At 40.3% G+C, this 26,112-nt stretch overlaps 1 protein-coding gene across 1 annotated transcript in view; it reads left to right on the forward strand.

Moving 5' to 3' along the window:
• NUP188 (nucleoporin 188) overlaps nucleotides 1-26,112 on the forward strand; it is a 54,376-nt gene that overhangs the window by 741 nt on the left and 27,523 nt on the right. Inside the window, 7 exon segments of the mRNA XM_023242821.2 lie at nucleotides 10,052-10,106; nucleotides 11,834-11,907; nucleotides 14,461-14,545; nucleotides 16,614-16,694; nucleotides 17,178-17,222; nucleotides 18,210-18,302; nucleotides 18,700-18,819. Coding sequence (XP_023098589.2) covers nucleotides 10,052-10,106; nucleotides 11,834-11,907; nucleotides 14,461-14,545; nucleotides 16,614-16,694; nucleotides 17,178-17,222; nucleotides 18,210-18,302; nucleotides 18,700-18,819 — 553 coding nt within the window.

A 26,112-nucleotide genomic window follows, 5' to 3' on the forward strand; every position in this document is an offset into this window, starting at 1 on the left:
TTTGGGGACGCGAAGATGAAATGTTAGAAAGGAGGAGACCGTTCTCACTTTGGAAGAGCGCTTGCTTTAGTGGCGCCAGACCCGGGCCCAGCGCTTGCGAAGCGTCATCTCCTTGGATTCGAGGCCGGGAGGCAGCTTCTCCCTTACAGACGACTCGCGGATCCGAGGACTTTCGCCGAGGGGTAAAGGGAGGATTCACACCGAAGGCGGCCCCACTCCGAAGCCTGAACCAGATCGCCACACCTCCAGCTTCCACGTTCCCGCTCGAAGCGTCTTCCGGCCGGCCCTGCCATCCCCCGGCCTAAAATTCAGCATCCCTGTCACTCACTGTGCCCGCACGCTGTCCCCACTTTTTTTTGGGGGGGGGGCGGGGTCTTCTGTACTGCTGTATCCTCGACACCCAGACGAGCATGTACTCGACACTCAGTAAATACTACAAACGTTGCCCATCTTCTCCGATATCACTTCCTTCCCCTCTCAGCTCTTAGTGAAGAGTTTCTTCTTCTTCGGAGCTTTCTTTTTTTGTACATATGTATTATTATTACAGTTACTATATCTTCATTGTCGTACGTACATTTATTATTATGCATGTAGGTGTAATTATTAGTAGCTTATTCATTTTTTTTTTAATTTTTTTTTTCAACGTTTTGTATTTATTTTTGGGACAGAGAGAGACAGAGCATGAACGGGGGAGGGGCAGAGAGAGAGGGAGACACAGAATCGGAAACAGGCTCCAGGCTCTGAGCCATCAGCCCAGAGCCTGACGCGGGGCTCGAACTCCCGGACCACGAGATCGTGACCTGGCTGAAGTCGGACGCTTAACCGACTGCGCCACCCAGGCGCCCCAGGAGCTTATTCATTTTGAGAGAGGCGGTGCAAATGAGTGAGAGGCAGAGAGAGAGAGAAGCTGGGCTCACCCGAAGCGGGGCTCGAGCTCTCGAACTGTGTGAGATCACCACCTGCGCCGAAGTCCGATGCTTCACCAGCCGAGCCGCCCAGAAGCCCCTTTGGAGCTCTTCCGTGACTCCTTCTGAACTTTGTGAGGATGAGTTTGCCTTTTCCTCCTTAGCTCTTTGCTCTGGCAGCATTGGGGTCGCGGCGCCTGCCTTTCCTTTTCTTTATTTCACAGTCGTCGTGGAGGTTGGGTAGAGTTTAGCTCCTGCCAGGTAAGGCCCCCTCCTCAGTGAACGCGAACAAGGCAAGGAAAGGGTTTGGTCTGCCTGAGAGGTGCTTCGGTCGTCCTGGGGAACCTACCAGACTCAGACCTGAAGATGGAAGGAATGACGCTCGGGTTTCTAAGCGGTGCTTCGCCCAGGGCGTGTGTCAAAGTAATCTTTCCCTTTTCTGCTGGAAAGCGCGTTACAACAGTTGGAATTCTACTGAGCAGCAGCCTTCTGCTTGAAATGCCTGGAGGTCTGGACTAAGAGAAAACTTAAATTCTCTTCCCGGTGCCCGCTGATTTGTAAGTGACCTCAGTCTGCTTTACCCTTTAGGCCTGTTTCTCCAAATGTGAGTCCTTTTCAGAGCAGTATGGAGGTGGCTCTGAAGCCTGTAGGAGAGTCTTTGTGTATGTTGATAGGAGCTGGCACTAGCCAGAAATAGAGTAATACGCCCCCATCACTGAATGTTTTGGGAAGGTCACTCAGGGTTTGGCAGACAGTTTGAATATTGGCATTTTAAGGTATCTCTTGTGTTCATCGGTTAGTGTGTTCGTAAAAGTCTGAGCGGTGTGCGTGTGCTAAGAAAACACAGCAACTGTGGTTCGAAAAGCTTGTCCTGGGAAGCTTACATCTCCGTTCACATGACAGGTGTGTACCTCATCTGTGGAGTCCGGGCATCCAGGGACAGTGGCCACTTTTATTTATTATCGCTGTGGAATATCACTGTGTTTCTCAAAAGAACTATGTCAGAGTAGGTTGGTTGTGTCTCAGTTTTCCACCAAAAGGACTCAGTCGTAGAGGCTCTTCTTCCTAACCTCCTAGTAGCTTTCACCCAGAGGTTTCCAACCACATGGATCCCTCTAGGGAAGATAATTTCCAGTTTCCATGGACTCCAGCTCTTTGAGGAATGCAGTTCTATGTTGTCTGTGAGAACATTGGGCCAAAAGTCAATGAACTTTTTTATTTTTATTTATTTACTTTTTTTATTTTAGAGATGGAGACAGTGCGAGCAGGGGAGAAGGGCAGAGGGAGAAGTAGAGAATCTTAAGCAGGCCCTACACTTAGCATGGAGCCTGACATGGGGCTTGATCCCACAACCCTGGGATCATGACCTGAGCCAGAATAAAGAGTCTGATGCTCAACTGACTGAGCCACCCAGGCGCCCCTCAGTACATTTTTAAAACTTTAACTTTGAGGCAAGGTATTTAGTTTCTGTGCTTTGGTTTCTCCTCCAAGTACTTAGCTCAGACTTATTTATTGTGAAAATAGGTGAGAGACACTACAGTACCTATTTTGTTTCTTTTTATTATTCTCAAGTTAGTTAACATACAGTGTAGTCTTGGCTTCAGGAATTTTTTTTTTTTTAACATTTATTTATTTTTGAGAGAGAGAGAGATAGAGCATGCACGGGGGAGGGACAGAGGAAGAGAGAGAGAGGGAGACACAGAATCCGAAGCAGGCTCCAGGCTCTGAGCTGTCAGCATAGAGCCCGATGCGGGGCTTGAACTCACGAACTGTGAGATCGTGACCTGAGCCGAAGTGGGACGCTTAACCGACTCAGCCACCCAGATGGCCCAGGAATATTTTGTTTCTTGAAAACATATATAGAAGATGTCTCCCTGAGGCTTTGGATTAGACGTCACGGTTCTGGCCATGGCTGTTATGTCTTGAGAATTACCTGCTAAACCTTAAGGTTCCAATTTGAGGTGAAGTCTTGCATTGATTCCTGAATAAATTCCCAGTGATCTCTCTCTTCCCTGTTTTCTGTCTTACTTCTGTGGTTATGTTCCTTTGTAGTGTCTAATTGTTAGGATCATGCTTTTTGTTACTTTCTACTTTCTCGCTGATTGTATAATGTGTGCTTAACGTCCTTTGTCATTCCCAACGCTAAACTTAATAAGGATCATGAGGGTCTTGGATTCATTTGTATCTTCATTATTCGTAGGCTGGAAAATGTGTAGGAATCAAGGAACCAGAGACACTTGTTTCCACAAGGATTTCCTTCCTGATAAACTACCGTTTTCTCCTTTATTCTCCTTTCTCTTGGCATGTCTACATATAATTTTGGTTTTCTAATTTTTCTGTTCCACTTAGACTGTAGGCATTGCAGGTCGAGAAGGGACTCGTCATTCTTTCTTTGATACTAATTCATGAGCATGTTGTGGGTTTTTTTTTTTTTCACCTAAGAATTTATTATTTTATTTTATTTTGTAAAATACTTTATTTATTTTTGAGAGAGAGCAAGCCCGCGTGCACAAGCAGGGGGAAGGGCAGAGAGAGAGGAGGACAGGATCAGAAGCCAGCTCCACGCTGACAGCAGGGGGTCCAGTGTTGGGCTTGAACTCATGAACCTGAGCCAAAGTCTGACACTCAGCTGACTGAGCCACCCAGGCGCCCCTATTTATTATTATTATTTTTTTCTTTCCTATTTATTATTTTAAATAGGCTCCAAGCCTGCCCATCCTGCCCATCATGGTGCTTGAACTCATGACCCTGAGACTAAGATTTACATGCTCTACCATCTGAGCCAGCCAGGCACCCCATCAGCATGGTTGTTTTTTTCCCCCCCAGCATGTATTTTTTGAGCCTCTCCTCTGTACCAGCGACCGTGTTAAGGGTATGTGTTGCCATTGTAGAAAAGAAAGCGTCTCCTCAGCCTTTGCTTGTTGTAGGATGAATCTTGAGTGCAACTTGAAACAGTGAATGTAATGTAATGATTAAACTCTGGAATTATGCAAACCTGGGTTCAAGCCGTAGCTCCAAGCCCTGGATCTATTATACGTTAGCTTTGTGACACTAGACAAATTATTTAAGTATTCTTAGGCCTTAATTTCCTGAAGAAATAATGGGGATAATAACAGTATCAGCTTCATAAGTGAGTTGTCAGTAAGTTGTCAATAAGACAGGGTGTTAAATGCTTAATACAGTGTATACTATAAATGCTTAGTGTTGGCTATTCTTTTTATCAAAAACTCATATCAGTAGACATTATTATTTTTGACATATTATTATTTTTTTAATGTTTTTATTTTTAATTTTTTTTTCCAACGTTTATTTATTTTTGGGACAGAGAGAGACAGAGCATGAACGGGGGAGGGGCAGAGAGAGAAGGAGACACAGAATCGGAAACAGGCTCCAGGCTCCGAGCCATCAGCCCAGAGCCCGACACGGGGCTCGAACTCCCGGACCGCGAGATCGTGACCTGGCTGAAGTCGGACGCTTAACCGACTGCGTCACCCAGGCGCCCCTAATGTTTTTATTTTTGATAGAGAGTGTGAGCAGGGGAGGGACAGAGAGAGGGAGACAGAGGATCCAAAGTGGGCTGTATGCTGACAGCAGCTAGCCCAATGCGGGGCTTAACTCACCAGCCGTGAGATCATGACCTGAGCCGAAGTCCGATGCTCAACAGACTGAGTCACCCAGGCACCCCTATTTTTGACGTAACGAAAGGAACGTGATGTGGTTTTGCCAATTAAAAAAATTTTTTTTGCCAATAAAATTTTAATTTCTAAAGGAACACTTTTTTTTTTTGAGTAGCAAGTATAAAAGTTACTGCTTTAGTCTAGGACAGTGCTCTCTAATCTTGTTTAGTTAACAGACTCTTCCTCTCCCCCCTTCTCTCTGCCAAAAAAAGGCTAATACTATATATCAAACATAAAAGGCAGATAGGGTCTGTACTGACCGGTCTTTTACCTGCCCCTCTGAAATAAATTGATACCCTAGAGCAGTGGTGATTTAGGAATTCATTTGTGTGGTCATTTTAAAATGTAGATTTCCCATGCCTGTCCTTTGAGAAACAGTAGCTCTAAGTTGTGACCAGGATTCTGTGGTACTGCTGTGTTGTTCCCAGGTGATTTTGTTGTATGTGATCTGAGTATCAAGTATGAGTTGAGAAATACTCTTACGGGACATTTTATTTAAAAAAAAAAAGGCGGGGTTGCCGGATAGCTCTGTTGTTTAAGCTTCTGACTCTTGATTTCTGCTCAGGTTATGATCCCACAGTCATGAGGTCATAAGGGCTCTTAGCTGGGAGTGGAACTTGCTTAAGGTTTTCTGTCTGTCTGTCTGTCTCTCTCACTCTCAGGAAAAAAAAAAAAAAAAAGGGGGGGGGTGCCTGACTGGCTCAGTTGTTATAACATGTGACTCTTGATCTCCAGGTCGTGAATTTGAGCCCCATGTTGGGTGTAGAGATTACTTAAAAATAATATATATATATATATTTTTTTTTAAAGCAAAAACTACAGATTTTGGTGTAACCAAAACCCACAGCTTGACTTTGACAAAACAAGGAATTCTAGGCCCTGGCAGCAGGGCTGCATAGTGTGGGCAGTGGTCTTTGGAGTTTCTTCTGGGAATCACTGCTACCTCTGTAGCTAGGGACTTAAGTTCTGAAAGCAAATGTGGATAAATGAAAGCTCAGTGATGCCCAGGCTTTTTGAAATTGGAAGATGAATGATCAAGAGTGATTTGATTTATAGCTCAGGCATACAAATGCCTTCAATTAATGATAAGTTTCTTTCTGTTAATTTTGATGTACTGTCAGCCCTATTGTTAGCTATGTATTATATAGTAGGTATCTAATCCATTCTGTGTAAATCAGAAGGTATCCTATGTAAAGTTCAAGTGTATGCTGTTTTTTTTGATTTTTGAGAGAGAAGGGGGGAGGGGCAGAGGAAAAGAGAGAGAATCTTTTTTTTTTTTTTTTTTTAATTTTATTTTGAGAGAGAGAGAGAGAGAGATAGCACCTGTGTGTGGGGGAGGAGCAGCGAGAGAAGGAGAGAGAGAGAATCCCAAGCACTTTCAGTGAGGAGTCCAACAAACACATGAATCTCAAGATGATGACCTGAGCCAAAACCAAGAGTTGGTTACTTAACTGACTGGGCACCCAGGTGCCCCTACTCAGACCTTTAATTTTTTTTTTTTATGTTTATTTATTTTTGAGAGAGAGACAGAGTGTGAGTGGGGGAAGAACAGAGAGAGAGGGAGATACAGAATCTGAAGTAGGCTCCAGGCTTTGAGCTGTCAGCACAGAGCCCGATGCAGGGCTTGAACTCACGAACCGCGAGATCATGACCTGAGCTGAAGTCGGATGCTTACTGACTGAGCCACCCAGGCGCCTCAGACCTTCAATTTTTTTATTTCTTTTTTATTTTTTTTTCAACGTTTTTTTTTATTTATTTTTTTTGGGACAGAGAGAGACAGAGCATGAACGGGGGAGGGGCAGAGAGAGAGGGAGACACAGAATCGGAAACAGGCTCCAGGCTCCGAGCCATCAGCCCAGAGCCCGACGCGGGGCTTGAACTCCCGGACCGCGAGATCGTGACCTGGCTGAAGTCGGACGCTTAACCGACTGTGCCACCCAGGTGCCCCTTTATTTCTTTTTTAAAGTTTATTTGTTTTGACAGAGAGAGAGAGGGAGAGAGGATGAATCCCAAGCAGGCTCCGCACTGCCAATACAGAGCCAGATGTGGGACTGGAACCCATGAACTGTGAGATCGTGACCTGATCCAAAGCCAGTTTTTGAATAGTGAATGCTGTAATGCTCTTGTCATCAGATAAATGATTACTGATTCGACAGTGCAGCTCTGGGAGTTGGTGTCTATTAATTCAGCAGAACTGAAGTTTTCTTACAAGCATTAACCCTTAGAAAGGAGATTTATAATTTTAGGTTTTAAACCTCTTTGATGGGAAAATCCTGAAAGACAATTTTTTTAAATGATTTTATTTTTAAGTAATCTACACCAAACATAGGACTTGAACTCACCACCCTGAGATCAAGAGTGCACACTCCACTGACTGAGCCAGCCAGACATACCCTGAGAGACAATTTTTTTAAAAAATTTATTTATTTATTCATTTATTTTAGAGAGAGAATGAACAGGGAGAGGGAGAGAGAATCTTAAGCAGGCTCCACCCTTATTGTCGACCGTGATGCGGGGCTTGATCCCATGACCCTGGAATCATGACCTAAGCCAAAATCAGAGTCGAAGGCTCAACTGTTTAAGCCACCCAGGCACCCCTTATGTATGTATGTATATATGTATTTATTCATTCATTCACTCATTTTTATTGTTTAACGTTTATTATTTTAGAGAGAGTGAGATTGAATGGGGGAAGAGCAGAGAGAGAGCAAGAAAGAGAATCCCAAGCAGGCCCTGCACTGCCAGCCTGGAGCCTGACATGGAGTTTGAACTCATGAACCATAAGGTCATAACCTGAGCTGCTATCAATAGTCGGACGCTTGGGGCACCTGGGTGGCTCAGTTGACCAGCCGACCTTGGCTCAGGTCATGATCTCGCGGTTCTTGAGTTTGAGCCCCAAGTTAGGCTCTGTGCTGGCAGCTTGGAACCTGGAGCCTGCTTCGGATTCTGCGTCTTCCTCTCTCTCTGCCCCTCCTCCGCTTGTGCTCTGTCTCTCTCTCAAAAATAAACATTTAAAAAAAAGAGTTGGAAGCTTAACCGACTGAGCCACCCAGGCGCCCCTTGTTTACTTTTAAGAGAGAGAGAGTGCGAGCAAGGGAGAGGCAGAAAAAAGAGAGAGAGAGAGAGAGCATCCCAAGCAGGCTCCGCACTGTCAGCATGGAGTCTAATGTGAAACTCCATCCTATGAACCATGAAATCATGACCTGAACTGAAATCAAAAGTCAGGTGCTTAACTGACTGAGCCACCCAGGTGCTCCTCCTTAAATAAAATCTTAAAAAAAAAAAAGAGGAAACAGCAAAACTAAAAGGCAACTGACGGAATGGGAGAAGATATTTGCAAACAACATATCAGATAGAGGGTTAGTATCCAAAATCTGTAAAGAACTTACCAAACTCAACACCCAAAAAACAAATAATCCAGTGAAGAAATGGACAAAAGACATGAATAGACACTTCTCCAAAGAAGACATCCAGGTGGCCACCTGACACATGAAAAAATGCTCAACATCACTCATCATCAGGGAAATCGAAATCAAAACAAAACCACAATGAGATACCACCTGACATCTGTCAGAATGGCTAACATTAACAACTCAGGCAACAACAGATGTTGGCGAGGATGCGGAGAAAGAGGCTCTCTTTTGCCCTGCTGGTGGGAATGCAAACTGGGGCAGCCACTCTGGAAAACAGTATGGAGGTTCTTCAGAAAATTAAAAATAGAACTACCCTGTGACCCACCAGTTACACTATTAGGTATTTATCCAAGGGATACAGGTATGCTGTTTCAAAGGGGCGCATGCACCCCATGTTTATAGCAGCACTATCAACAATAGCCAAAGTATGGAAGAGCCCAAGTGTCCATCGATAGATGAATGGATAAAGAAGATGTGGTGTGTGTGTGTATGCGTATCCAGTGGAGTATTATTCAGCAATCAAAAAGAATGAAATCTTGCCATTTGCAACTACGTGGATGAAACTAGAGGGTATTATGCTAAGTGACATTAGTCAGAGAAAGACAAATACCGTATGACTTCACTTGTATGAGGACTTTAAGATACAAAACAGATGAACATAAGGGAAGGGAGGCAAAAACAAAAACAGGGAGGGGAACAAAACATAAGAGTCTCTTAAATATGGAGAACAAACTGAAGGTTACTGGAGGGATTGTGGGAGGGGGGAGAGGCTAAATGGGTAAGCGGCATTAAGGAAATATATTCCTGAAATCATTGTTGCACTGTATACTAACTAACTTGGATGTAAATTTAAAAAATTAATAAAATGGTAAAAAAAAAATTCTGGAAGTCATGGGTGGCTTGAAATATAGTCCTTTTTTATTAAAAAAAATTTTTTAATGTTTATTTTTGGGAAAGAGCACGAGTAAGCTTGGGGGAGGGCAGAGATAGAGGTAGACACAGAGTCAGAACCAGGCACCAGGTTCTGAGCTTTCAGCACAGAGCCTGATGCAGGGCTTGAACTCACAAACTGTGACATCATGACCTGAGCCGAAGTTAGACACTTAACTGACTGAGCTACGTAGGTGCCACAATATACTCCTTTTCTAGATTCTCCTTATTTGTCACTACATTTTAATGAGAGGGGAGGAGGTAGAAATAAAATGCTGCATTGAGGCGGTGCCTTAGCATAGAGGATGTAAGATAATTCACTAATTTTTATATTTCATTAATTCTAAAATATACATTTTTGCATACTTTAATACCTCTGAAATTGCAATGCATTTTATTATTGATAGAACATAAATAATTATGTATCCTTCAATTAATGGCATCTTTTTTTTCTTTTTTTTTTTTTAATGTTTATTTATTTTTGAGAGAGAGACAGAGCATGAACGGGGGAGGGGCAGAGAGAGAGGGAGACACAGAATCTGAAGCAGGCTCCAGGCTCTGAGCCATCAGCCCAGAGCCCGACGCGGGGCTCGAACTCATGGACCGCGAGATCGTGACCTGAGCTGAAGTCAGACGCTTAACTGACTGAGCCACCCAGGCGCCCCCAATTAATGGCATCTTAAATGCATTGAAATGTGGTGGCCATTTTCATTTTTAATAGTACCTGCTTGGTTTAGGTTATATGTTAGTTTCTTAATTTCTACTTTGAACATCAAACTTATAAGAAAAATAGAATAGGATTAATGTCTAGAATTTCATCAAATTGCTTTATACATTGAATTTCCTGATTTCAGAGAATAGATGAGATACTGTGAGACAGCTTAGTCAAATTTGTATTCTCTGAAAGTGCAGGGGCACCTGGGTGGCTTAGTCAGTTGAACGTTCGACTTCGGCTCAGGTCATGATTTCACAGTTTGTGAGTTAGAGCTCTGTGTCAGGTTCACTGTCAGCTCAGCCCACTTTAGATCCTCTGTCCTCCCCCTCTTTACCCTCCCCCACCCCAAATAAATAAAACATTAAAAAAAATAAAAGTGCAAAATTACCTCTGCTTTCTGTCATTTTTCAGGAGCAGCAGGGAACTGTGGACAATTCTGCTTGGAAGGTCAGCTCTGAGAGAGCTGGTAAGTGCTGGTATTCTTGGGTGGATTCTGTAGTTTTTGTATAGCTTATATTACAAAGAGCCCCTGAAATTGCCTTCCCTTTGAAGGAGGAAGTAAACACATTTTTTTTATTCCTATATCTTTGTAAACATTATGCATTCCCTTCTTCTCTGTGCTGAAATGTGGTGTGTTTTATAGCCTATCTGCTGAAGTTTTCTAAATCTCTACGTTTCTTTGTCCTTTAGTGATTCCTTACCTGAAAATACACCAGTGCTGCTTGGCTGGCTGCTCAGGGTTGGAATACAAATACCTTTCTGCTACTTCAGGGCTAAGGAAGATTCTCAGGCTTTTTCTCTGTCTCATACTTTCCTTGCCTTTTTTTCCTTTTCCATGTAGCTAGCTCCTTAGGTCACAGAGGCTATGGTATCTAGGATATTTCCAAGTATATAATCAGTAAAGCACAGTTCTTCATGTTAATCCTTGAGTGGCCTTAACTTGTGAGGGTAAAGCATTAAGATGATATTTAATTATCACTGTTGTTATTGTGGTAATTAACATAATGTCACACCTTTTTTTGAGCCTTAACATTTTTTTTTTTTAAGTAGGCTCCGTGTCCAGTGTGGGGCTTGAACTCATGACCTTGACATCAAGAGTCATGGGGCACCTGGGTGGTTCAGTCATTTGAATGTCTGACTTTAGTTTTGGCTCTGGTCATGATCTCACAATTTGTGGGTTTGGGCCCTGCATTGGGCTCTGTGCTGACAGCGTGGAGCCTCCTTGGATTCTCTCTCTCTCCCTCTCTCTCTGCTACTCCCCTGCTCTCTCTGTCTCTCAAAATAAATAAACAAACTTAGAAAAAGAGTCACATGCTCTACTGTCTGAGCCAGCCTGGCACCTCTAGAGCCTTAACATTAAAAAAAAAAAAAATGTTTTTTTAGCGTTTATTTATTTTTGAGAAAGAGACAGAGTGCAAGCTGGGGAGGGGCAGAGAGAGAGGGGGACACAGAATTTGAAGCAGGCTCCATGCTCCAAGCTGTCAGCACAGAGCCATACGTGGGGCTCGAACTCAAGAGCCGTGAGATCATGACCTGAGGTGAAGTCAGACGCTTAATCATCTGAGCCATCCAGGCAGCCCTAGAGCTTTAACATTTTGATATGCTTTCATCTGATGATTCTACTTCTAGGAACATATCTTACAAGAAAGAAATCCTGAAAAAATTTTTGTATACAAAGCTCTTTACAATAGCATTATATATATTAATAAGTAATCACAGCTTAAGTATATCTAACGTTAGAGACATGGTAAATAAATTATTAGCTAGCTACTTGATAAAATATCATGCAACCACTAGAAAGGACATTAAAAAATTTTTCTTTAATGTTTATTTATTTTTATAAGAGAGAGACAGCATGAGCAGGGGAGAGGCAGAGAGAGGGAGACACAGAATCTGAAACAGGCCCCAGGCTCTGAGCTATAAGCACAGAGTTCGATGTGAGGCTTGAACTCATGAGCTGTGAGATCATGACCTGAGCCGAAGTCAGACGCTTAACCGACTGAGCCACCCAGGCACCCCAGAAAGCTAGTTTATCAAGATTTTCATAATAAGATTAAATCATTGTTAGAATGTTAAGCAAGGGAAAGGAGGCTACATAATTCTCTATCCAAAATGATTTCAGCTGTGGGGAGAAATGTATTAAAAAGACCAGGAATGTGTAAATCCCTGTATAATTTCTTTGTTCTTTTCCAGAATCAGATTGAGGCAGAACTGAATAAACATTGGCAGCGGCTCTTAGAGGGGCTGTCCTACTATAAACCTCCCAGGTATGGCTATTCCATGCGTCTGGCTAGAGTAATTCCACTGAGGAAGCTGGGGTAGAGAAACTCTTCCTGTATGATTTGGTGCTGCTGCTGGGTTAGTAGGTTACAGAGAATACAAATTGGTTACCAGTGGAAAAGAGTCAGGCACATTTGTACTGTCTGTTGAAAGGGAAATTCCTTTTAGAAATACAACCTTGCCGAATGCAGTTATATAAGCCTAGTGCCTAGGGCTAGAGAGTGATTAACTCATCAGTGAATAGTTCTAATATTTATCTCGTTCCATCATGTTTGTGTGAAGTATTGTCAGCACCAAGTGCCGGGATAGGGCAGTGGACAGTGACAGTAGTAGCTGACCACTTAGACTGTTTATTAGGTACCAGCTGTTACTCTTAGCACTTAGCAGAAGTTCTTTAATCCTTATAACCGCTCTTTAAGATAGCTACTGTTTTTATTCTTTGCTTGAATATATAGATTTTTTTTTCCCTCTGGGCAATGAAAAACAACAGCAATCAAATATAAATTAGTTTTAAAAAAGAAGAGAGTACACCTTGTAGGACTAGGCTCTTGTACCTTAATTCCTAGTCCAGATTGCATTCTGTTATGCGTCGGAGTTCCCAAGCCACCCTAATTTCCTTTCTACTTCTGAACATCTGATTTTGTTTTTACATTACTTTCCATCTTCATTTTCTTAGGTTAGTGAAGAACTTTCTTTTTTTGGTGTCGTTCATTACCCCTTCCCCCATACTTATTTGAAGTAACTCCCAGACGTCGTGTTGTTTTATCTGTAACTTCTGTGTGTCTAAAATATATGGACTTAAAAAAAAAGAAGCTAATCACTATAGTATCACCTATAGGTACTTTTATTGTTATTGTTTCCATTTTACAGATGGGGAAACTGAGGCACAAAGAGGTTAAGTAACTTGCCCAAGGTCACACAGCTAGTAAGTGTAGAACCAGGATTTGAACCTGGCAGTCTTACTCCAGTGTCTGTGTTCTTAATCCTCATTCTGTGTTGCCTCTTTCAGAACTTACTGTTTAACCTTATAGTAGCCTTTGTGTTGTGGATTTCCTGTGAAATGTGAGAGTCTATAAAAAAATCAAATCCAACAACAACATGCTTGTAGTTCACAGAATGGGCATTTGTGGCATTACTTTCTTTTTTTAAAGACAAAAGTTTCTTTGTCAGTAGCATGAGATTTGAGGTCTGACAGACTTTTTTTTTTTTAAACGTCAGCCTTTATTTGAATTTAACTTTTTTTTCCCTTTAATGTCTTTTTTCTGTTCTAGGATCCAATTCAGGATCCCACGTTGCATTTAGTTGTCATGTCTCCTTAGCTCTTAGATGTGACAGCATCTCAGTCGTTCCTTAATTTTCATCATCTTGAATAGTTTTGAGGAGGACTGGTCAAGTATTTTGTAGAATGCCCTCAATTTGGATTTGTCTCATGTTTTTCTCATTATTAGATTGGAGTTGTGGGTTTTTGGGAAGAATGCACAGAAATGAAGTACCATTCTTACCATAACAGAGGATGTGGTAATCCACATGAAATCACTGGTGATGGTGATCTTGCTCATTTGGGCAAGGTAGTATTTGCCAAGTTTCTCTTCTGTCAGGTCATTGTTTTTCCTTTCCCTACTCTGTTTTAGAAGTGGGTCACTAAGCATAGCCCACTTTCTAGCTGGGGGTATAGTGGAATTAAATTCTACTTCCTGAAGGGAGTAGCATCTATATGTATTATTTGGACTTCTCTAAGGAAGGTTTTTTCCTTCTCTGTATTAATTTATTTATTTACATGGGCACATGTATATTTATTTTATACTTTGTTTATACTTTGTTTTAGCTTTGGTCACTGGGAGTTCTTTCAGGTTGGCTTCTATGTAATCTTGACATTTTCCATCCTTTTTTTTCCTGAATTATTTTCTTATTTTCTGACATTACAAGATGCTCCAGGCTCATCTTTTATTTTCCCCGCCCCAGCTGTAGAGTTAGCTGTTTCTCTAAGGAGTCTTGGTAACTTTTATTAGATAATGGTATGAGAAAAAAAAAGAAAAGATAATGGCATGAGAAACCAAGATCTGGGTGCTGGGTGTGCTCACTGCTACTGGGGTGCTATAGCTTCTAGGCCCTCTCAGCTAGGCAATATGTATTTGTATACTAACAGACCTGGTTTTAAATTTCACCTTCACTTTTTATTAGCTGTGGGATTTTTGGTAAGTTATTTATTCTTTCTGAGTATTAGTAATTCCACTTGTAAAATGGGGATAGTAATATCTACCTTTCAGGATAGTTGTAAGGATCAAGAATAATGCAACTTAATATATCCACATTTATTATTATAACTGTAATTTGTAACAGACACTTACTGTATTTATCATTTAGGCATAAGTAGCTCTGTGTTATAAAATGTGTAGAGATGAAGTTGTGGTTGTGTGTATATTTTGTAGGCACCTAAAGGGCAAGAAAAGGTCTGTTGTAAACATATCTTTAAGCATTTTTGTTTAAAATCCTGAGAGGGTCATTGAGAATGAGGAAATGATTCATTGTTCTTTTCATAGTCCAAATTCAGCTGAAAAAGTGAAAGCTAATAAAGATGTGGCTTCACCATTGAAGGAACTGGGTTTAAGAATCAGCAAGTTTTTGGTGAGTAAAAATTAGCACTGGCTCAGTTTATTACCTGCACTGCAGATGTCCATTGTTTTGTTGTTAGTGATTGTTAGTGAAAATTCAGTGTATTTCTGTTTTGGAGATTAAATTGAGCATACTATGTTTCAAATATATTCAAGTTGCAACTCTTCTTGCTAAAAAGCTACAAGTTAAGTTGCCAGACCTGTTTACTATATATATACGTTTACCATATGTGTATATGTTTACTACACACACACGCACACGCACACGCACGCACACACACACGCACACACATGCATGCACGCACTGGAGTTTTCTTCAGCATGCGTTTGGTGATCCTTAAATTGACTAGATTGTATTTAAATTTTTTTTAATGTTTCTTTTTATTTTTGAGACACAGAGAGACAGAGCATGAGTGGGGGAGGGGCAGAGAGAGAGGGAGACACAGATTCCGAAGCAGGCTCCAGGCTCTGAGCTGTCAGCACAGAGCCTGATGCGGGCTGTGAGATCATGACCTGAGCTGAAGTCGGTTGCTTAACTGACTGAGCCACCCAGGCACCCTGAGATTGTATTTAAATATGTAGCTGTTTCTTTTTATTTTCTTTCTTTTTTTAATGTTTACTTTTGAGACAGAGAGCGTGTGGGGGAGGGGTAGAGAGAAAGAGGGAGACAGAATCTGCACAGGCTGCACGCTGTCAGCACAACGCCAGGGCTCAACCCACGAACTGTGAGGTGGTGACCTGAGCCCAAGTTGAAAGCTCACTTGACTCAGCTACCCAGGCACCCCTCTTTTTTTATTTTGGAAACACAGATCATGCCTGCTACTGTATTAACTGTTTGGTAGATATGCACAATTGTTTCTGATGTTGTAAATTTGATCGTCATGTAAATTACATGTCAGTCACTGGCGGCTTTTTCTTCTATTTGGGGTAAATTTATTATCTTTTATGAAATCTTTTAAAAGGATTTTTGTTTAGGTATTTTGCCCATAGCACCATTTACAGTGTTTTTCAGTTAAGTGTCTTTTACCACTGATTGACAACTTGGCTGCTTAAATATAGCGTTATATTTGAAACATGATTTTTAAAAACCTAGTCTAAAATAGATCAAAACATTAGGTGTACATTGTTTTACAACCAGTATCTGTAAGCTGAGAAGCAGTACTGATGTGTCCAGTGTCAGGAGGAGTGGTTAAACCTGTTGCTATTTATGCCCACCATTCACACAGCCCTCTACCTGTTTCATCTATTTGTATATTTTCTGAATACTCTTGATAGATTTCAAACTAGTAGTGGGCAATCACTGTCTCTTCCCTAGTGTGCTCATTATAATAAATGAGCCATTATAATACTTACAGATATAAAACATGAAGCTCTCAAACACACTCCTCCTTGAGACTGGCGGCTTGAGGGAGGAAGTGGAGAGAAGAGAGAGGAAATGAGGTTTCTGTGATTTCTTCAGTCTCTTTTCCCTTCCTCTTTTCCTCATCTATCAATCACAGACCTATCTCCCTGCTTGTTGAGTGACCTGTGCACATTCAAGCAGTATTCTGTCACGGAAATCCCTGTCTGGTAACACACCCCCACATTTCAACTTTTTACCAAATTTCACCAAACACTTGGACTATTTCATTTTTGTCAGCTCACCATTAATAACAGAGTATAGGTTATTCTGTCCTTGTGACGAAATAAATAACTAACCAAAATTCTGTTGACCTGAAGTAGTTTTCATTGACTGCAAATCAAAGGATGGGGCAGTACCTGGTTGTCGTTCATCTGAGAGGGAGACATATCATGCCTTTGGAAGCAGGAATGTCTGCCTGTACTTCAGTTTCCACAACTTGCTCCAAAGGAGCAAGGAGCAAGGATTTACTATGAACCTGGGCCTCTCTTCTCACCCCGACAGCATGTGCATCAATACCTGAGTTTATTCTGTGTTAAAAAAAAAAAAAAAGCTTTTTATTTATTCAAGTTCTAGAGGATATTTATTCATTCTAGAGGATAAGCCTTTAGGACGTTGTACGTCCTTTGTGTGTTTTCTGAGCTGACGTGGCTCTTCCTCACTTACGGCCTCTGTATTTCAGGGTCTTGACGAAGAACAGAGTGTGCAGTTGCTCCAGTGTTACCTTCAAGAGGATTATAGAGGTACTCGGGACTCACTGAAGGTTTGTAGTTATGCCCAGCTGCTTTCTCCTGCCTTTGTCCTTTTCCTTGGTGTTGGGTGTTGAAGGGTTTTGGTAGTGGTTCTTTGCAGCAGGTAGGTGGTCAGATACAGTCATTCTCAGGAAAGACTTTCTAAAGGCTTAAAAAGCATGTACTTCAACTAAGGTCTGTTGTCAGACTTTGGGGGGGTGGTGCTGGAGAAGTCAAAGACTGACATGTTAATCATAGAGTCTCAGGACATCAGAGCTGAGAACCACCTGGTACGGTACCTCGCCTCTCTAACCCAACATTCTACATATGAGGAAGTGGAGTCGAGGGGAGGGGGCGGGGATCTGAGTACACATTTGGATACGTGTAGGTAAAAAATGTGTCCAGAAATGAATGGGCAGTTATAATCTTGAAGCGTGAGGTGAAGATGTGTATCTTTTTCTTTGTTAACTGAGTTTTGCTTATACGATGGCTTCTTGACTTCTTTTTTCCTTCAGACGGTACTGCAAGATGAGAGGCAGAGCCAGGCCTTAATCCTGAAGGTTAGTAGTAGTCACTGTTTTCATTCTTTGATGTGAAATTGGGTGATGGCTTCTTGACCTTGTTCTCCTGGGCATTGCTGGCTTTTGAGTGTTTTGTTGGGGAAGCATTGAGGCCTCAGTGAAGTAGCTTAGTAACTCACTGTGAAACAAGAGGCTTTTATCCACTGGACCCAACTGAGACCTTTTCCAAAGGAGATTCTTTGGTTACTGGGGAGGAAAATTGGTTCATGCGTAGTTTTCCTCTCAGTCTAAATGCAAGAATATTAATTTATATTTTTTTATTCCTTTATCTCCTCCTACCCCCCAAATCAACCTTCACATTGAGGATGTCATATAAAGTGGAATTTGACTGTGACTTCTGAAGTGGTTTCCTATTTTTGGTGTTTATTGAGAATAAGTACATTAGTAACAAGCAGTTAGGACATATACGAGGGTTATTTTTATATTTGTTTTCATTTATTTGGCCTGTCAGTTACAGCATTGTGTGTTATTTGAAAGCTCTGAGAAGTCATGCTAGAAAACTTGTTTATATTTTTATAGAATTTCTTTTATCTTGAGGGACTTGACTTTTATCCTATTTCATGAAGTTCTTTTGCTTTCTTTTGGCCTAACACAAACTTTCCATTTCTGTGATTGCTTGTAGAAGTCAGACTTTTCCATTCATATCTTTTTTTTTTTTTTAGTGTTTATTCATTTTTGAGACAGAGGGAGACAGCATGAGCGGGGGAGGGGCAGAGAGAGAGGGAGACACAGAATCTGAAGCAGGCTCCAGGCTCTGAGCTGCCATCACAGAGCCCGACGCGGGGCTCAAACTCACGAACCACGAGATCATGACCTGAGTGAAGTGGTCGGATGCTTAACCGACTGAGCCACCCAGGCGCCCCTTCCATTCATATCTTTAAGTGATCTTCTTATCAATAAATTTAAAATTGAGTGTCTTCTGTGTAAAGGTCAGTAAATGATTTTGCATCTTTGGGTTCTTCCCAGATTGCAGATTATTACTATGAAGAAAGAACCTGTATTCTTCGTTGTGTCTTACACCTTCTCACTTATTTCCAAGATGAAAGACACCCCTATAGGGTAAGCCCATTTAGTCCTCTTGGTTTTCCTTTATCCTATAAAATTCAGTACTTTTATTTTTTCATTATTTATTTATTATTATTATTATTTTAATGCTTATTTATTTTTGAGAGAAACAGAGACAGAGTGTGAGCAGGGGAGGGGCAGAGAGAAAGGGTGACAGAATCCGAAGCAGGCTCCAGGCTCTGAGCTGTCAGCACAGAGCCCGATGTGGAGCTTGAACCCATGAGCCACGAGATCGTGACCTGAGCTGAAGTCGGACGCTTAACTGAGCCACCCAGGCGCCCCTAAAATTCAATACTTTTGAAAAATGTTATATTATTCATATTCGCATTCATTTGAATATTAACCTTTTACTGTAGGTATAAGTTACTCTGAGGGTTTGTTTTTTTTTAAGGTTGAATATGCAGACTGTGTTGATAAATTGGAGAAGGAACTAGTCACAAAATACAGACAGCAGTTCGAAGAGCTTTATAAAACTGAAGCACCAACTTGGGAGACACATGGAAACCTCATGGTATGTGGTTACTGGGCCCTCCTGTAACTCTTGTAAGAATGGTAAACCCTTGTGTATAGAGCTCTAAGTTAAATTATTCATTTATTAATTTATAACATTTATAGATTATCTTTCTTCCAAAAAGTTTAAATATGTCATGGATCAAAATATTGATGACTCTAAGTAATGGTACTTAATTCTGGGCATTTTCACTTGACTTTGTCTATTCAGTTAATTTACTTTCTGTTCTTACCTAAAATCTTCCCTTAGTTGTTAATGGAACTCTAAATTCAAGATTTCATCCTCTTTATTATCATTATCTGTTAAGTATGTGACACTAGTCTATTTTATCCTAAATCATAAAGCATTTATAAATTAGAACATGATCTTTTTTATTTTGAAAATAATACATGGTTATTAAAACAACGTAACCAAAACATGGATAGTAACTATTGAAAATATTTAATAGTGGTAAAGGGCCCATTTACAATAGCCATAAAAGCATAAATTTCTCAGGAATAAGCATGCAGCCATCCAAAATCTAACTGAAGAGAACTTTAAAATTCTATAAAGGGTATAAAAAAGTCATAACTGAATGGAGAAACACACTGCATTCTTGAATATAAAGACAGCACCATAAAAGTGTCAGTTTTTCTTATATAAACCTATAATTTTATTTATTTTTAATATTTAAAAATGTTTTTGAGAGCACACATGAGTGGGGGAGGGGCAGAGACAGAGAGGGAGACACAGAATCTGAAGCAGGCTCCAGGCTCTGAGCTGTCAGCACGGAGTCCGACATGGGGCTTGAACTCATGAGCTGTGAGATCATGACCTGAGCTGATGTCGGACGCTTAACGGACTGAGCCACCCAGGCACCCCAACCTATAAATTTAGTGTAATCCCTACAAACAAACAAACAAACAAATACAAATAAGTGTTTGTTTTGCCTTTTATTTTGGAACTGAATGAGCTGATTCGAAAAGTCATATGAAAAATAAGTAAGAATAGTCAGGAAATTTTTGAAAAAGGAAAATTACTTTTATTAGATAATTACCATTACAGTAATTTAAAGCATGGCATTGACATATGAATAAATAGACTTATAAATAGAGCATAATAGAACATCTGGCTATAGACCCAAATGCTGAGTTAGCATATGATAAAGTTGGCATTTCAATCAGTGGGAAATGTTGTATTTTTCAATAAATGGTGTTGAACTACCGGATAGCCTTGGGGAGGAAAAATAAACTCTATCTTCTATCTTCTACCAAAAGAAAATCACGTAGATGATTTAAATTGAAAAAATATATATATATATTAAATTGAAAAAAAAACTATAGGGGTGCCTGGCTGGCTCAGTTGGTGGAACATGTGAATCTTGCTCGGGGTCATGAGTTCGAGCCCCACATTGGGCATATAGTTTACTTAAAAAAAAAATTAACTATAAACGTATTAGAAAGAAAACATGGGAGGTGGGTTTTGTTCTCGTGTTTTGTTTTGGAGTGGAGGAGACTTTTTAAAGTAAAATTCAGAAGCCATAAAAGAAAAATAATTATAAACATCAAATCAAAAGCTTGCAAGGCAGAAAAGTCAAAAACAAAAATAGCGCAGTAAACAAAGTCAAGACAAACTCATATTGGGTTCTTAAAATAGAAAGAACTCTAAATCACTAAGACTCAATAGAAAAACAGGGCAAGGCAATGAACAAATTCATGTGGCAACACTCTTGCCCATGGGATGGGATAATGGGTGCTCATATTTTGCTGTATAAACAGTCCTTTTTTAATGGAAAATATTATGAAAATACTTAAAAATTGAAAGGCACATATTTCTTGACCTAGCAGTTCTAGTTTTTTTTTTCTTTAATGTTTATTTTTGAGAGAGAGAGCGAGCGAGCAGGGGAGGGGCAGAGAGAGAGGGAGACAGGATCTGAAGCAGGCTCCATGCTGACAGCAGAGAGCTTGATGCATGGCTTAAACTCACAAGCCATGGGATCGTGACCTGAGCTGAAGTTGGATGCTTAACCAACTGAGCCACCCAGGTGCCCCTTAGCAGTTCCAGTTTAAGAGTTTATCCTATAAATACATCCATACGTGTGTGAAACGACTTGTGTAATGACAAATTGGTAGCATTCCCCACCCCCCAGCTCTATTCAGGTATAATTTCCATCCAATAAAATTCACTGATTTTAAGTGTATGGTTTTGACAATTGTGTGTAGTTGTTTGCATGTGAGTATATCGAATATTTCTGTCTCCTCTAGAAAGTTTATGGTCAATCTGTGACCTCTGGCCCCAGACAACTACTAATCTGCTTTCCATTACTATAGTTTTTTGTTTTTTGTTTTTAAACATTTATAGGTGTCACTGTTAATATAATTTTGCCTTTTCTAGAATTTCATGTAAATAGAACCATATAATATATACAGAGTCTTTTCTGTTTGGCTTCTTTCACTAACATACTGTTTTTGAGATTTATCCAGGTCATATTCATGTAATAATACTTCATTCCTACTTGTGGTTGAATGTTATTTCATTATATGGATATATACCACATTTTGTTTATCCATTTATCATTTGGTACATATTTGAGTTCTGGTTTTTGGCAGTAATGAGTAATGTGCAGTGAACATTAACATGCAGGTCTTTTTATGGATAGGACGTAGGTTTTCATTTCTCTTGGATAAATAAATATCTGGGAGTTGGGTTGTTGGGTCACATTGTAAGTGTGTATTTTTATCTTTTTAAGGTATCGACAAACTGCTTTCCATAGGGTCTGTACCATTTTCCATTCTTTTTTTTTTTTTTTTTTAAGTTTTAAAAGTTATTTTGAGAGAGAGTGAGCATGTGTGTGCAAGCAGGGGAGGGGCAGAGAGAGAGGAAGAGAGAGAACCCCAGGCAGGCTCCATGTAGTCAGCACAGAGCCCGACGCGGGGCTCCATCTCACAAACTGTGAGATCATGGTCTGAGTTGGAATCAAGAGGTGGACACTTAATCGGCTGAGCTACCCAGGCGCTGCTACCATTTTCCATTTGTCACAGCATTTTTGAGAACTCATTCTCTTCCATATCTACACCAGCACTTGGAAAGGTCATTGATTTTAATTTAATTTAATTTAATTTAATTTATTTATTTTTTAAATATATGAAATTTATTGTCAAATTGGTTTCCATACAACATCTAGTGCTCATCCCAACATGTGCCCTCCTCAATACCCATCACCCACCCTCCCCTCCCTCCCACCCCCCATCAGCCCTCAGTTCGTTCTCAGTTTTTAAGAGTCTCTTATGCTTTGGCTCTCTGATTTTAATTTTAAACATCTAATAGATGTGTAGTGGTATCTCATTGTGGTTTTAATTTGTGTTTCCCACATGACTAGTGATGTTGAGCATCTTTTTACATGCTTATTTGCTTATATTTTTGTTGAAGTGTTTATCCAATCTTTGCTCCCATCGTCTTACTGGGTTATTTGTCTCACTGAATTTTAAGACTTCTCAATGTAGGGGCGCCCAGGTGTCTCAGTCAGTTGGGCGTCTGACTTCGGCTCAGGTCATGATCTCACGATTCATGGGTTTGAGCCCCACATTGGGTTCTGTGCTGACAACTCAGAGCCTGGAGCCTGCTTCAGAATCTGTGTCTGCCTCTCTCTTTGCCCCTCCCCTGCTTATGCTCACTCGCTTTCTCTCGAAAATAAATAAATAAATAAACATAAAGAAAAAGTTCTCGATGTATTCTGAAGACAAGCCATTTGACAGATAAATGTTTTACAAATATTTTCTCTCACTTTATGGCTTTCTTTCTTTTTCTTTTTCCTTTTTTTTTCACCTAAACTGTCTTAAGACCAAACTTAAATTTTGATAAAATCTGTTTTATCAGTCTCTTTCTCTTTGGATTCTTGCCTTTTGGGCCTTGTTTCAAGAACTCTTTGCTTAGGGGCACTTGGGTGGCTCAGTCAGCTGAGCGTCTGACTGCCTCTTGGTTTCAGCTCAGGTCATGATCTCACGGTTTGTGGGATCAAGCCCCAAGTGGGGCTGAGTGCTGATAGCGAGGAGCCTGTTTGGGATTCTCTCTCTCTTCTCTTTCTCTCTCTCTCTCTCTCTCTCTTAAATAAACTTAAAAAACAATCTTTGCTTAACCTAATGTCACATTTTATTTGTTTTCTTTTAGAAGTGTTATATTTTTAGCACATTTATTTACTTCAGTGATTACTTTTTAGTTAATTTTAGTGTATGGTGTTGAGATAAGGGATGGGATTAATTTTTTTCCCCCACACAGAGATCTTCTCCCAGTGCCATTTATTGAAAAGACTTGTCTTTTCCCATTGAATTATCTTGGCATCTTTGTAAACAAATCAATTGATCATAAAATGTGTATCTACCTCTGATGCATTGAACTCTACATCTGTCTTTACATTAATATCACACTGTCTTGATTAAGATAGTTTTATTAGTAAATCTTAAAATTAGGTAGTGTAATTCTTTCAACCTCATTCTTTTTAAAAATGTTTTGACTATTCTAGGTCCTTTACTTTTCCACAGCAACTTTAGAATTAGCTTGTCTCTTTCTTCCAAAAAAAAATGCTTTCTAGGATTTTAGTCAGAATTTTGTTGACTCCATAAATCAATTTGAGGAGAATTGCCATCTTAATAATGTTATTAAGTCTTCTGATCCGTGAACCGGGTATATCTCTTCATTTAGTATATCTTGTTTAATATACCTCAGTAAGGTTTTATTTTCAGTATTCACATATTACACATTTTTTGTTAAATTTATTCTTAAATATTTTATTTTAAAATATTTCTGAAAAATATTTTTTTGTAAATATTTTCCTTTAATCTTTTTTAATTTTTATTTTCTTAATTTTAGAGAGAGTGTAAAAGCGGGGAGGGAGCAGAGGGACAGAGAGAGTGAATCTTAAAAAGGCTCCATGCTCAGCGTGCAGCCTGACACGGGGCTCAGTCTCACAACTGGAACATCATGACCTGAGCTGAAATCAAGAGTGAGATGCTTGGGCTGCCTGAGTGGCTCAGTCAGTTAAGTGTCTGACTTCGGCTCAGGTAACCATCTCATGGTTTGTGAGTTTGAGTCCCGAATCTGGGCTTTCTGCTGTCAGCACGGAGCCTCCTTTAGATCCTTTGTCCTCTCTCTCTTTCTCTCTCTGCCCCTCCCCTGCTCATGTGTGTGTGTGCCTGCTCACTCTATGAAAAATAAATAAAGCATTAAAAAAAAGAGAGAGAATGGGGCACTTAACCGACTGAGCCACCCAGGTGCCACATTCTTTTCCTAATTTTTAAGATAGAAACTTAGAGGGGCGCCTGGGTGGCTCAGTCGGTTAAGCATCTGACTTCGGCTCAGGTCATGATCTCGCAGTCTGTGAGCTCGAGCCCCGCGTCGGGCTCTGGGCTGACAGCTCAGAGCCTGGAGCCTATTTCAGATTCTGTGTCTCCCTCTCTCTCTGACCCTCCCCCGTTCATGCTCTGTCTCTCCCTGTCTCAAAAATAAATAAACATTAAAAAAAAAAATTTAAAAAAAAAGGAACTTAGAGAACAGATTTTAGAACATTCCTAATAAATAACTATAAATGTTGCTTTAAGTATTGCTTTTTGCCATATCCTAAAAATTTGGTATGTTGGATTTTCACTATCATTCAGTTCAGAATAGTTTCTAATTTCCCTTGTGATTTCCTTTGACCCTTGTATTATTTAGAGTGTGTTGTTTAATTTCCAAACATTGGGTGTTTTCTTAGATATCTTATTGATTTTTAATTTGACTCCATTATGATCAAAGAACATATTTTGTATCATTTTGATCTTTTTATTTTTTTTAATAACTTTATTTTTTGTTTTAGAGAGAGAGAGGACATGAGTGAGCGAGCAGCGGTGGGGGGGGGGGGGGGAGAAAGAGAGAATCCTACGTAGGCTCTGCACTGTCAGCGAGGAGCCCAAAGTGGGCCCAAGCTCACCCAAAGGGGGACTCGAACACAAGAACTGTGAGATGACCTTAGCCAAAGTCGGATGCTTAACCGACTGAGCCACCCAGATGCCCCCATTTTGGTCTTTTAAAATTTACTGTCCCGTGGGTTATGGCCCATTATATGACATATCTTGGTGAATGTACCACGAACACATAAAAGAATGTGTATTCGGAAGTAGTTGGGTATGATTGTGCAAAATACCAGTCAGGTCAAGATTATTTAGTTCTGTGGTTTTGCCAGTTTTTTTGTCTGGTCTGTCAGTTGTACATTGGTTTTATTTATTTTAATTTTTGGGAGTCTGGTTGACACACAATGTTACATAAGTTTCAGGTGTACAGCATCGTGATTCAATGTCTCAGCATGTTTTGCTGTGCTCACCACGAGTGTAGCTATCATCTGTTACCACACAGTGTTATTATATCATTGACTATATTTTCTACTCTGTGTTTATTCCCATGACTTATTCATTCCATAACTGGATGCCTGTATCTACCACTCCCCTCACCTATTTTGCCCATCTCCCCAACCCCTCCCCTCTGGCAACCATCAGTTTGTCTCTGTATTTACAGGTCTCATTCTGCTTTTTATATGTTTCTTCTTCATTTGTTTTGTTTCTTAGTTTCCAGATATGAGTGAAATCACATGGTATTTGTCTTTCTCTAACTTATTTCACTCAGCATAGTGCCTTCTGGGTCCATCCATGTTGTTGCAAGTGGCAAGATCTCATCCTTTTTGTGGCTCTGTAGTGTTCCATTGCATGTGCACACGCATGAGTGTGTGTGTACCACATCTATCATCTAAGAAGGACACTTAGTTTGCTTCTATATCTTGGCTATCGTAAATAACGCTGCAGTAAACATAGGGGTGCATGTATCTTTTTCAATTAGTGTTTGCATTTTCTTTGGGTAAATACCCAGCAGTGGAATTATTGTATCATACGGTATTTTGTGTTTTTTTAATATTTTGAGGAAACTTGATACTATTTTCCACAGTGGCTGCACCAATTTGGATTCCCACCAACAGTGCACAAGGGTTTGTTTTTCCCCACATCTTCACCAGCACTTGTTTGTACATCCAAGGGAGCTGGGTAAAATAAATTATGGCCAAACAAACAAATAAATATGGCATTTCCATGTGGTGGAGTGCTGTGCAACTTTAAAAAATGATGAGGGGACTGATAATGAAAAATAAGAAAATTCTTAATGTACTATTAGAGGAAATAATCTTTAAGATACATTGTTAAGTGAAAAGAGGAAGGTGCGGAATAGTTTGTATAGTGTATTTGGTTTAGAGATGGATGGTTGGATGCATAGGTAGGTAGGTGGGTAGACAGACTGTAG

This window comes from Felis catus, chromosome D4, assembly GCF_018350175.1.
Source record: "Felis catus isolate Fca126 chromosome D4, F.catus_Fca126_mat1.0, whole genome shotgun sequence".
NCBI lineage: Eukaryota > Metazoa > Chordata > Mammalia > Carnivora > Felidae > Felis > Felis catus.